Here is a 12,090-nt window from a genome sequence, read left to right as displayed (position 1 = left end):
AATGTTTTGTATGAAAAAAGTGAAAAATAAAATAAAATAAAATTTGTTTTGTAGTATTTTTTTTTTATTTGAATAATAATAAAAAGTGATTAATGTGATGTAAAAAGTAAGAATGTTGGAGTTGATTTTGAGATGAATTTTTTGAGTCTTTGGGTCCGGTCCAATCCAGTCCTTTGGCAAACATGCTCTTAGATCTTTTACATCTGGACCTGGATGGTTTCTGCTCACCTTCCTACTTGTCGTATCATATATATGGTTGTCTTTGAGGCTCCAGCTCAATAGGAGGAAAGTAGTTCCAAGGGAGAAAGTAACTTCCAGCAGGACATCTATCTGACAAGATAAGTTGAAAGCTCAATATGGTCTCAACTTTCCATGGTGCATTAACTTGGTATAGATAAGAGGGGCAGGATTTGACAGAAAATTTCCCTTATACAAATGCTTCTGCAGAAGTTTGGTTTTTGTTTGTCTTTTTATTGTCAAATGTCAATCCATAACGAATAGTGTCATCATCATCAACCTCACTTTCTCTGAAAGTTCCATAGTTTTGATTATAAATTTACCAGATGTTCCTTTTTAGAGCATGGAAACTAGGTTAAACAATGATGACTACAGAAGAAAGTCTTGGTATCTTTATATTTGTACAAGTTTTGGGACTTTGAAACTGATTAAATTTGGAAACTGATGCTTAATCTGCAATTTGTCTAAATGTGCACTAGTCTTTCCCCTTATGGTCCTGTCCCTTCCCGATTTGTGCCTTGAAAATCACTAATTTACTAATAAAAGAATGAATATCGGCCTATCGGGTTATCATAGAAGTAAAGCATCTTTTCTGGATTTTTTTTGTTTTTTTAAAAAAGGTTGTCTTGATAAATGAGTGGAAGTATGTTTGTTGTCACAATCCATATGAATGGAGGCGAGAAAATTTACTACAATTGTAAAGAAAATTCATCTACATCCTTATCCAAACACGGTCTTTCTAGAAAAAGCATCATGTCATTTCTCACTTTCATATGACATAATGTAACTGGGTAGTCTGTATTAGACCATATAAACCTGACAAAAAAAAAAAAAAGTAAAGTATTTGTCTTGATGGACTACCATTTGCTGAAATTGGCAACTTTTTTGAGGAGCGATAGGCCACGGTTTTATCTTTACAGAAACCTCCTTAAATCACTCATGAATCCTCAAAGAAGATTTAAGCCCTCAGTGACCTACGTCTTTGGGTGGCCAACTACTCCCTTGAAGGTGAGAGGAGTGTGACCACTCCTTAAACCACCCAAGAATCTTCGGAAAAGATTCAAGCGAGCTACACTCTTGGGACATAATGTAACTGGATTGGACCATGTAGACCTTTAAAAAATAAAAGTAAAGTATTTGTGTTGATGGACGGCCCCTAACGAAATTGGCCACTTTTTTTAAGGAGTGGTAGACCACGGTTTTACCTCTTAGAAAAACTTCTTTTAACCACCCATAAACCCTCGAGAAGACTCAAGCCTTCAAGGACCTACACTCTTAGGTGGGCCAATCATTCCCTTAAAGGTGAGAGGAATATGACCGTTCTTTAAACCACTCAAGAATCTTCGGAGAAAACTCAAGCGACCTACACACTTGGGTGGCCAACCACTCCTTTTAAATGTGAGTGTGACCACTCTTTCCACAGTTGGCCGACCCATTTTTTTTTCATTATTTTTAAGTTGACCTAGCTTAATTCAGCCTAACAGTTGAATATTTGAAACTGAATAATATTAAAAATTACACTATCATCCCACCAACATTTTCACATGCCATCAACTCTAGTTAAAAAAGAAAAGAAAAGAAAATTTGACTCCATAAAATCAGGCGAGTCGACTCAATGGGAACAGAAAGAAAGTGTTGTTTTTTAGCCTCTCTCTTTGGAATTATTTTGTACCTCAATCCGTAGAAACTGCCCCCACTTCAATTATTGAATGGCAAACAAAAAAGTATACCCATGTGAGATTCTGGGAAATGCTCTAATCAGACGGACTTGATGGGTTTGACAAAAAAAAAAAAAAAAGTCATGATGGTCGGTTAGACTCGGTCACTCGGCAAAGCAAGTCCAATGCGAAATCTATTGTGAATACAAGTGAGCGTGTGAGTGAATAAGACTCATCATGAGGACAAACCCCCCACTGCGTAAACCAAACGACAGTTTTCCCTGTTCTGTGTCTCCTAGAACCCAACATCATACGTCAACACGTGGCAATAAAATAGCCATGGCTAATCCAACTCTTAAGATAATAATAATAATACCATTTGACACAAATTTTCCTTGGAGAAAATTTTCTTCAATCCACTCTAATAAATGTTACATGTCATCTAACATGAAAATAATTTGAAATAAACAATTTTATCTCTCTAAAATAAACTATTTTTTTTTTTTTTTGACATGCCCGCACAAGACGAGGAAAAGGGATTCGAACTAGTGATCTCCGTTTCATTAGGCGTGGTCCCAGCCGATTGAGTTATCTCTTGGAGACTAAAATACACTAACTAGATACTCTCATCTAACATGTTTGAGTTCATAGGTTAATAAAAGGGTAATAAATTATTATTAAAAATGTTAAAGAAAACATGTCTCTTGCTGATTTGGATCGCCTCATATTTTATAAAATATGAGATTCCCATATTCTTAAATTTGAGTCATTTATTTTATTAAGGACAGAAATTTCCTCTAACCCAATTTGGAGGAAATATCCTTCAACTCATGTAAAATAATGCAAAGTGTCTAAACATTTAAAATGTGCATTAAAGTTTTAAACTCATTAATAGTACTTTACTAACTTAGACTAAATTTAATGTGCCTTTTAAATGTCAAGTAAAATAGTGCCAAATACCTTTTAAACTACTAAATTTAATAGTAGTTTACTAACTTAGACTTACTTAGACTCCTTTCATCTAATGATTTAAATAAATATAAAAATTTGTGTTACCAAGATAAGTAAATTTGACTGTTAGAGAATACTTGATATTTATTAGAATTGATTAAAAATAAAATAAAAAAGTAATTTCTCATAATTAATTTGGAGAAAATTTCTGTAAGTACCAAATTATGTGTCCATTAATTGCATAGGCAGGCAAACGTGTGCATCAAGGATCCCAGTACGTGAGCACCCACGTAAGACATTGAATTTAATGTAATGATTAAGAAGGTGTGTGGAATTGAAAATAAAACTTTTGTCCCTAAAAAAAATTGAAAAGTGCTTATTAGAAACAGTTTATTAAAAATAAAAAACAGATTATTTTTTTGTTTAGCGTAACTTTTTATGTACTAAAAATATTATTTAAGTTTATTAACGCAATCATAAACATACTATATGAAATTTGCATTAATTGATTAGCAAAAGCTTTGGGGATTATTAAGATTAATCCTATATCGATTAATCTTAAAGCTAGGGATTAAATAAATGTGACTAGATTAGTTTCCATGTTTACCAAGTTAGTTGTAGTTCGTGGGTGGCGGCTCATCATTCTCTCAATTATCTTTCAATCGTTTATTTTTACCAATTCAATGAACTATGAATTCATGTAGATCTCATATAAATTCAATGGTGAATTTACTAATTTACTTTATAAAGATCATGAGTAAAAGATGGGATAGGAAATAATTCTTATCACTTCTTAAAAACTAACCATTATCAGCTTAAAAAAGAAAAGTATCAAACAATTTTCCATTGTTGAAAAACTCACCTGGCCTCTACCATCAATCCAATGTTAAAACAAAAGAGTAATAGTAAAAACTATATTTTTATCTCATAATTATCTTATAATATCGATGTGTGACGGTTCCCACTAACTTTTAAAGCCTATTTAAAATTGAGTTTGAGAATAAAATTTTTAAAGCCCACAAATAACTTTTTTTAAAAATCTTTATTTTTAAGTTTTTCTCATAAATGCGTTTTAACCATTTTTTTTTTTTTTAGTAAAAAATTCAAATAAGTACTTTTAAAGTTTTTTACCAAACAAACCAACTTTTTCAGTATTAAGAATACTTTTTAAACTTTCTAATCTTCAATAGGCTCTTAATTAAATTTGTCATTATTAAAAAAAAAAATCTAAAAATTAATTGAAACTGCTACATAAGCATATTTGATCAAAATGATAGTGCTGCTTACATGTTAATAGTAAAAAAATCATATCGGATAAGATAAGTCAAGAACATTAATATAAGAGTAATGCTATAAGTTTTGCTAGAATCTTCCTAGAGTAATCCCAAATGTAATGTGACTTTGAAAATCACCAACAGATAAAAGTTCAATACATCACATTTCAAATTTAGCGGTAATTTTAAAAGTCTCATCACATTGAAGAGGACCCTAGGAAACTTATAACATTACTCTTAATATAGAGGATTAAGAAACTGTACCTTACATAACTAATGAACTTTAGATAAAAATCTTCTTTACATTGTGGAGTTTCTTCTTTTTCATCATAACTCTCTTATTTTTTACACTATTTCAATTTACTATATAAATTTTTGAAGGGAAATATGCAAATTAAAAGCGCTTTCAATTTTTTTTTACTATTGGGTATTTGTTTCTTCAAACAATTTTTTTTTTAAATGTTAAACATATTTTTAGGCCCCTCAAACGTACAGTCAAACATGCTCTTAGTATGCAAAACGATGGCCTTAATCCCATTATTTGGATTCAATAGCAATTAGTTAATTAACTCCCCTGGCCAACACAAAACAAAAGAATTGGCCCACATGTTTGTTCCTTGTTGGGTGCAAATGCCAAAATCATGTTTTCCTACCCAACTTGTAGCAAGCATAAAGTACAGAACTGGAAAACAGAGGATTGAAGGACATCAATTCTACGAAAGCCTACACGTAAATCTGCAAGACACTTTTGGTCTGCCAGCTCAGCTGCTATATGCAAGCATTATGCCGATTTCCAGACCTGTTCTTCAAGCAGATCTTGAATTCTCCCATGCAGGAAGAAAGCAAGCTAATGATTGATTGATTGATTTCTTATAGTATTCTTCCACCGCAGCAATTGAACAGATAATGAAAAAATAGCCCACACCCAGATGTAAAATCTCTCACGAAGGTAGCAGAAACGATAATGAAAAGGAAACATTATACATAGAAGCAAAGAAGAAGTCAGAATTTACTAGATTTGTGATTTTCATTTCAAAGCCTTGCCATCACATTGCTGAGAGAGAGAGAGAGAGACAGAGAGAGACAGAGAGAGAGAGAGACAGAGAGAGACCGAGAGAGACAGAGTACATATGACAATAATTTATGTTGGGAGAGATGATGCTTTAACAATGTTCTTTCTGAGCCATGACCACTTCCTCTGTCACCTTTTTCTTTCTGCAGATTCCTCTTCCTGCTTTTGAAGCTGCTCTGACTACTACCTCGAAAAGCTTGGAAATTATCTTGAATTTGATCTGACCTCTCTTTGGAGGAAGCCTAGCGTTCCCTCTACTTAAGGGAATTGTTGTTCCACCCATTGTAGCCATTTTTTATTGAATTGCACGGAAGAACAGCAAGTTTTCTTAGTTTTCTGAGTGAGAGAGGGAGGGAAGAGGGGAAACTGCTGAACCATATATATAGTGTTGTGGGAACCCTGCCAATATTGCTCGAGTCACAAGCAAAAAGGTTATCGTGTTATTGTATATTTACTTGCTGAGGATATGACAGAAGTTAATAGTAAATTGCAACAGTATAAGGTTTATTTTCCTTTTTTTTTAATAGCTCAATCTGAAACTTGCAAACATGTAGATGTTAAGTGGGAAAGAAGAAAAAGCCAAAAACAAAAAAAAAAAATCATTTGTGACTTTTGCTTCCTTTAGTGATTCGCAAAATCCAAAGTGGAAAACTGGCGGCCCCCAGTTAGACAAATCTTAATTAGGTAGCAGTGAAAAATACTAATGTCCATGTAATGTTGATTCATAGAGTGAAGGACCCAAATCATTTGATTCTTTCCAATGATATAGCCTGCCTTCACAGACTCTCTCTCTCTCTCTCATGCTGATTATGCTTTGATTAAATGCACACTTGGCTCATGCATTCACATACCAAATTATTTATATAATCTTTGATTATATTTTAATTTAGCTAGCTTTTATGTAATGACTCAAAAAAAATAAAAAATAAAAAACGCTAGTTATTTCTACTATGGGACTGAGGTGTTACATTTTAAGTTTAATCCGAGCAGGTAAAACTATTGTGATGGCTGGCCTAAGAGTGACTAAAGTCTAAGAATAAGTCAAGGTCTATGCTCTATAAGATCACACACAGGCTGGAATTTGTTTACCTGCAGGCCAAAGTCCATTGTCAAATGATCAAATCCTATTCATTTTGTTGAACGAGCAATATTGTCCCCCATGAAAAGGACCTGAATAGTTCTTGTAAGTGGGAGAGCAGACAAGGATCATATGTGTCTTCCTGTGGTTGAAGGAGGCATAAAAGGTGGAAACTTAATGGGATAAACTAAAAGAATATATGGGGTTTAAGTCTACCGTTTGTGGGAGGAGCATAAAAGGCATGCAAACAAAGGACAGGGATCCAAGAACTTGTTGGCAAACTTATTTGATGACACTGCGTTCTCCTGGGCGTCCTCTGTCACTGCCTTGAGCAGAACCATAAGACATGATCATAGAGAAGGTGATGCTTGTGTTGCCCACTTGGCTAACAGGTTATTGGGACAGCTTAGGGCACATCATCCTCGTGATTAGAATAGATCGCCGGCAGTTGTTGCCTCTATGCTATTGCAGCTTGTCATGGTGGCCTGCCATTTCAAGTGTGCACTAGAATGTTCTGCAAAAACTATTTACAAAATGCAAATATCCCAAGCAACAGAATAATAAAGCAAAGAGGAAAAAAACATATCTGAGTAGAATGAAAGCAATAGGAAATGCAGATAGGCTGGGGACATAACAGAACAGTAATCCAAAGACAAAAACCTCTCAATTCAATAAAAACAAACAAAAAAGCTGTTTGTTCACTTCAAAATATTTGGAGTATTATTTCTTCCAAGTTCCAAGTATCCCATGTAGGTTGTTTTTATGATTCATTGTCTGCAACTAAACATTATGCCACTAAAAGGAAAGAGGAATCTCAGCTGGGGTCATACTTTTCAAGTCAATTCTTTTTCAGCACTTGAACTTTTTTACTACTTTTTCTTCCTTTTTTTTTTTTTTTTAGGGCCCCGGGCAGGGGAAATGGGGGGAGAAAGCAGTTTGGACAAAAAGAGCCCAAAGCATGCAATAAACAGCAGCCCTAGAGGACAAAAAGAAATATTACTAAATTTTCAATGCTTACTGCTGAGTGTACACAAAATGAAAAACATTTGACCCCCAGGAAACATACAAGTGAGTGGATAATATAATACAATTGAATCTAAACAATTATTAGCTTAAGCTTTTGGATCGAAAATAAATCTCTCCAACTCTGATATCAAAACCGAGAGTTCGGCAGGACCTCAAAAATGACATAATAACTTATAGATCAACTTCTTTAATCTTTACCAACAATGATCCAATCAACACAATGCCAATGCATATATATGTGAAAGCTTATTGGCCTAATTAAATCGAGAATAAAAAGAGTAAGTGATTGCATTTACAGAAAATATACATCTCCAATATTCCTACAACTACTTGCTTATATATATATATATATATAGTTGTACAAGAAACACATGCATGATTTCTGGGAGGGAAAGACAATGCAAGTAAAATTGATGATGATCACTTGACTGGTGCAAGAATGGTGTAGACCAAAAGAAATGTGACAATCACAATGGCCCCTGCCAGAGTAAACCTTGGACTAGTCCATAACATGAGGTTTGACCTCTCTGTTCTCTTGATGGGATCAACTTCCTCAGACAGCGGGTAATCTGAACGCCTAGGATTCCAGCTGACGTACTTGTCGGGAGAAAACTGTGAGAAGAGGGTCTTTTTCCCTTTCTTTCTGAAGTTTGACCACGCCTTGTCCCAGTCAGTGGAGGATTTATCACCTGAGATAATGAATCTTGGTAAGGGTACGTTCTTATATATATATATATATATATATATATATATATATGTGTGTGTGTGTGTGTGTGTGTGTGTGTGGGTCTTAGGCAGAGGTTGAAAATTTTCTCTGAAAATGTTTTCCATGTTTTTCATTGTTTGGTGCAAACAAAAGATTGTAGTTAATGATGTTAGAAATGGGTCTTGGGCCTAACTCAACCCAAAAGCTAGCTCAAGAGTTGAGGTTTCCCCTCACCTTATAAATGGACAATCTCCTTAATACCCAGGCAATGTGGGACTTCCAACACGCCCCCTCACGTGTGGCGGGAGGACATCCAAGCCAACACGTGCGACAATGGGTGACGGTGGGCCACAGCCAATTAATTGGGTTAGGCTCTGATACCATGTTAGAAATGGGTCTTGGGCCTAACTCAACCCAAAAGCTAGCTCAAGAGTTGAGGTTTCCCCTCACCTTATAAATGGACAATCTCCTTAATACCCAGGCAATGTGGGACTTCCAACAAATGAAAATGATTTTCGAAGTCAACAGAAAATTAGATATTTATGGTGTAAAATGGATTACACCTCTTTACATCCCTCATATTAACACTAATGTGCTCGTATTTTCTCATAAAACATTCCTTAGAACTAGTTCTTTCTTAGAAAACATTCATTCCTATATATATATATACACGCAAACACAAATGCATATATGTGTGTGTATATATATATATAGAGTAATTCTATAAGTCAATCTTGTGTCACTCTTATGTTCCTCCAAAAATGAAATGGCTTTTAAAATCATCATTTGATCAAAATTCAATAATGATCGATCACAAGCTTAATGATGATTTTAAGAGTCGCATCATTTTTTGAGGGACACAAGAGTGACTTATAGCATTAATCGTATATATGCTTATATATACTTGTGTGTGTATATATATCTAATAGATATGTTTAATTAAATTAGCAATCCACCAAATTTCTATCCATAATTATTTATGCATAAACACAAATGGTAAACTACACTTTCTTCCCACAAACTATTTAAAACGTGTCACTTATTTCTATAAACATTAACTAAGTGCAATGCTTACCTTATTTCGAAGTTTTAGTGTCAGTTTGCTCCTTTGTCCCAATCGCCATTAAATTAAAGGAAAAAACATGCGAAATGACTAAATTCCTCTTTACTAGCATGCTTATTTGACATATTTTTAGCTATAAAATTATTCTATCTTTGATTTTGAAAATGGACATAAAGGGTATTTGAGAATAGGTAATGAGGGCTTTTTTTTCCCCCAACATTTGATCTCTTCTTTCACATAAAGGCAGTTTAGTTATTTCACATACTTTTCCGTCCAATTTATCAGTTGATTTGGATGAAGGAAGCAAACTGACACTGAAATTTCAAAATAGGATCCGAGTTGCATTAAGTTAAATTGAAGGGGATAAATAACAAACAGGTGGTAGGTTACAAGGCAAAAGTGTAATTTACCCCATATAAAAAAAAAAAAAAAAAAGGGTTAAATGTCCTTTTTGATCCCTAGGTTTTAATGACTTTATTTTTTCTCATGTAGGTTTCATTTTGTATCGTAGGCGATACCTCTCTTATGGGTAATACGGAGATAGTACTTTTGTTCATGAAACTAACGAAATTTTACGTCAAACCAATCAAAACATGCCGCATGTCATATGTCTATACAAAAAATTAAAATGAAGAAAAATAAAAAATATTAAAAAACAAAACTTAAAAAAAAAAAAAAAGAAAAAAAAAAAAAAAGAAAAGAAAGAAAGAATGAGAGCCACCCCCAAATAACAAAAAGGTGTAGCTAAAACCACCCCCAAGGGCATTGGGGGTGGCCGAGCTACCATTGTTTGGCCTGGGGTAATTTCGGCCACCCCCTACGGCCGGTTTGATGGCGGAACCACCCACATGGCCTTCGAGGTGGTTCGACCACCCCTTAAAGGCCAAAAAAAAAAAAACATTAGGGGTTTGGTCCCTTGGGAGTGATTCACCATCCCCAAGGGCCGAGCCACCCCTTCTTCATTTTTTGTTTTGTTTTTTTAATTGTTTTATAATATTTTCTTTTCTTTTTTTTCATTTTAAAATTTTTTGTTAAGGCATATGACACGTGGCAGATTTTGATTGGTTTGACGTGGGGATTCTATTGGTCTCATGGATGAAAGATGGACGAAGGTACTATCTCAGTATTTACCCATAAGAAAAGTACCATCTATGTTACAAAATGAAACATAGATGAAAAAAATAAAGTTGTTAAAACTCAAAAACTAAAAACGCATTTAACCCAAATATATATATATCAACTTTTACTGTTTTCTTCCTTAAAAAAATCAATTTTTCCAATTACTAAATTAATTTTTTAGTTTTTTTAATATTTTATTATGAAGAAAAATATTGATTATATGAGATGATATTAAAAGTATCAATGCATTTCAGTGTGAGGCAAATGTTTTGATATTTTCGAAGTGTTAGTCAAACATCAGAAAATCAGTAATTTGATGCACACAACCCCTGCTAGATTGCAGCAATTGGATATTATCATCCCTATGTGTAACAAAAAAAAAAAAAAAACCCTTTGCACAATCAACTTAAGCAATATTTTACATGACTCATAAATTTGAGACCAAATTTAACATGAAACTAACGAGTTAGAGTTTAACCTATTTAATTAAAATAGGTCTTAGGCATTTGGACTAACTATTAGGACTTTGGGACCATGCATGGCTCAAATAAATAACTTCAGAATAATTCTACATATCGTCCTTTAAAAAATGAAATGACGTCTATTAAAATCATAATTTAATTAAAATTCAGTAGTAATTTTTAAAAGTCTCATTAAAAAAAAAAAAAAAATTCTACCATTACTCATATTTTCAATTTGTGTACTAGATTTAAAAGAAATACAATAAATAAATAAATAAATAAAAATAGAGCAGCAAAAGATGGCATACCTTTATTGTTGTTGTTATCGTTTTCTTGAGGTTGTTGGAAATTCCTTCTGGAGCAGAGCAATCTGAGAGGCAAGTAAAGAGTAGAAAAAGAATGCTTTCTGGCGACGACGCTGCGGGATGTTATGCTTCCGACGCGAGCTTGAATATCCATTGGAATCCCAGCAAGATTCTGATGCAGATCAAAAAAGCTCGAGTTGGATGATAAGTCTTTGGAAGCTGGATACAACACACGACACGTGTCTCTCTTATCTTAGTGGGTGTGTTTCTCTTCTATGTATATGTTTTCACGGGACAGGGACCCATGTGGTCTGCAGACCACCTGATTTGTTGACTGTCTCGAACAAGGAACATGTTTGGCACACATTCTGATATTCTCTGGTTTCGTTTCCTTTTATTAAAATTTAATAGTGATTATTGATGCAGTTATTCTCACAACCTAATTGGCTGCATTAGAGCTATGTTATGGGTTAAGTCTAATCTTAATTATTGTGTATATAAATTTTTTTGAGTACCTTCCCTTTCTTAGCCGATTTTCATAATGAGTTTTATTCAAAATTTGTATTATTTTATATTAAAGACAAACACCACGTCGTAAGTTCGAGTATGGAGGGAGCGATCTATGGGTTAGATTAAAATATTGATAGGTGAGTGAAGCTGCAAAAAGAGAAATGAATGTTATCAATGTGAATGTCAATTACAAAAACATAATAGTATGTTACAATCTTTGTGTCTTATAAGTCTTTTATATCTAAAATCTTAGCTCTTCCCCGGTTATCTTATCCAACCAAACCCCAGGCAGCCAACAACATGATGCCAAAACCCCCCATCACCAACAAAAAAAACAAGCACTCGGCTACTCATGGCTAAAATTGCACTTTACTTCTTGTTTTGGGTTCCTCTAATTGCGGTTTCATCCATAAATCCGAATTTCATGATTAGTGGCACCTCGCTGGCTTTTCAAACACCTAATAAAGTGTATATTCCTTATTTTTTTATACTATTTTTTTAATCAACTTGATCATTTCATTGGATAATAGTATGGATCAAATTTCCAAAAGAAAATTAAAATTTGATAAGAGTAATAATAAACCAAAGACCCACTTAAGAATAATCAAGAAGACCCGAGAAGTAGTCGAA

The 12,090-nt window shown here is 33.8% G+C and overlaps 1 protein-coding gene across 1 annotated transcript; it reads right to left on the bottom strand.

Annotated features, from left to right (window-relative positions):
- Positions 1–7,559: 7,559 nt before the first annotated feature.
- Positions 7,560–11,191, bottom strand: LOC132161874 (2,3-bisphosphoglycerate-independent phosphoglycerate mutase). The gene is made up of 2 exons (XM_059572085.2): positions 10,954–11,191; positions 7,560–7,985 (listed from the first exon to the last, which is right to left on the bottom strand). The coding sequence occupies exons 1-2, from the start codon at positions 11,102–11,104 to the stop codon at positions 7,717–7,719; spliced, it is 420 nt and encodes a 139-aa protein (XP_059428068.2). The 5' UTR covers positions 11,105–11,191; the 3' UTR covers positions 7,560–7,716.
- Positions 11,192–12,090: the final 899 nt, after the last annotated feature.

Source organism: Corylus avellana, chromosome 10 (genome assembly GCF_965113065.1).
Source record: "Corylus avellana chromosome 10, dhCorAvel1.hap1.2, whole genome shotgun sequence".
NCBI lineage: Eukaryota > Viridiplantae > Streptophyta > Magnoliopsida > Fagales > Betulaceae > Corylus > Corylus avellana.
The sequence above is the reverse complement of the archived record's forward strand: the minus strand, read 5'-3'. Positions and strand labels throughout refer to the sequence as shown.

Bases quoted from the DNA above. Each gene is read 5' to 3' on its own strand.
- LOC132161874 (XM_059572085.2), bottom strand. From the start codon at position 11,104: ATGGATATTCAAGCTCGCGTCGGAAGCATAACATCCCGCAGCGTCGTC. The intron at 7,986-10,953 runs GTATGCCATCTT...TCATTATCTCAG, and splicing joins CGATAACAACAACAATAAAG to GTGATAAATCCTCCACTGAC.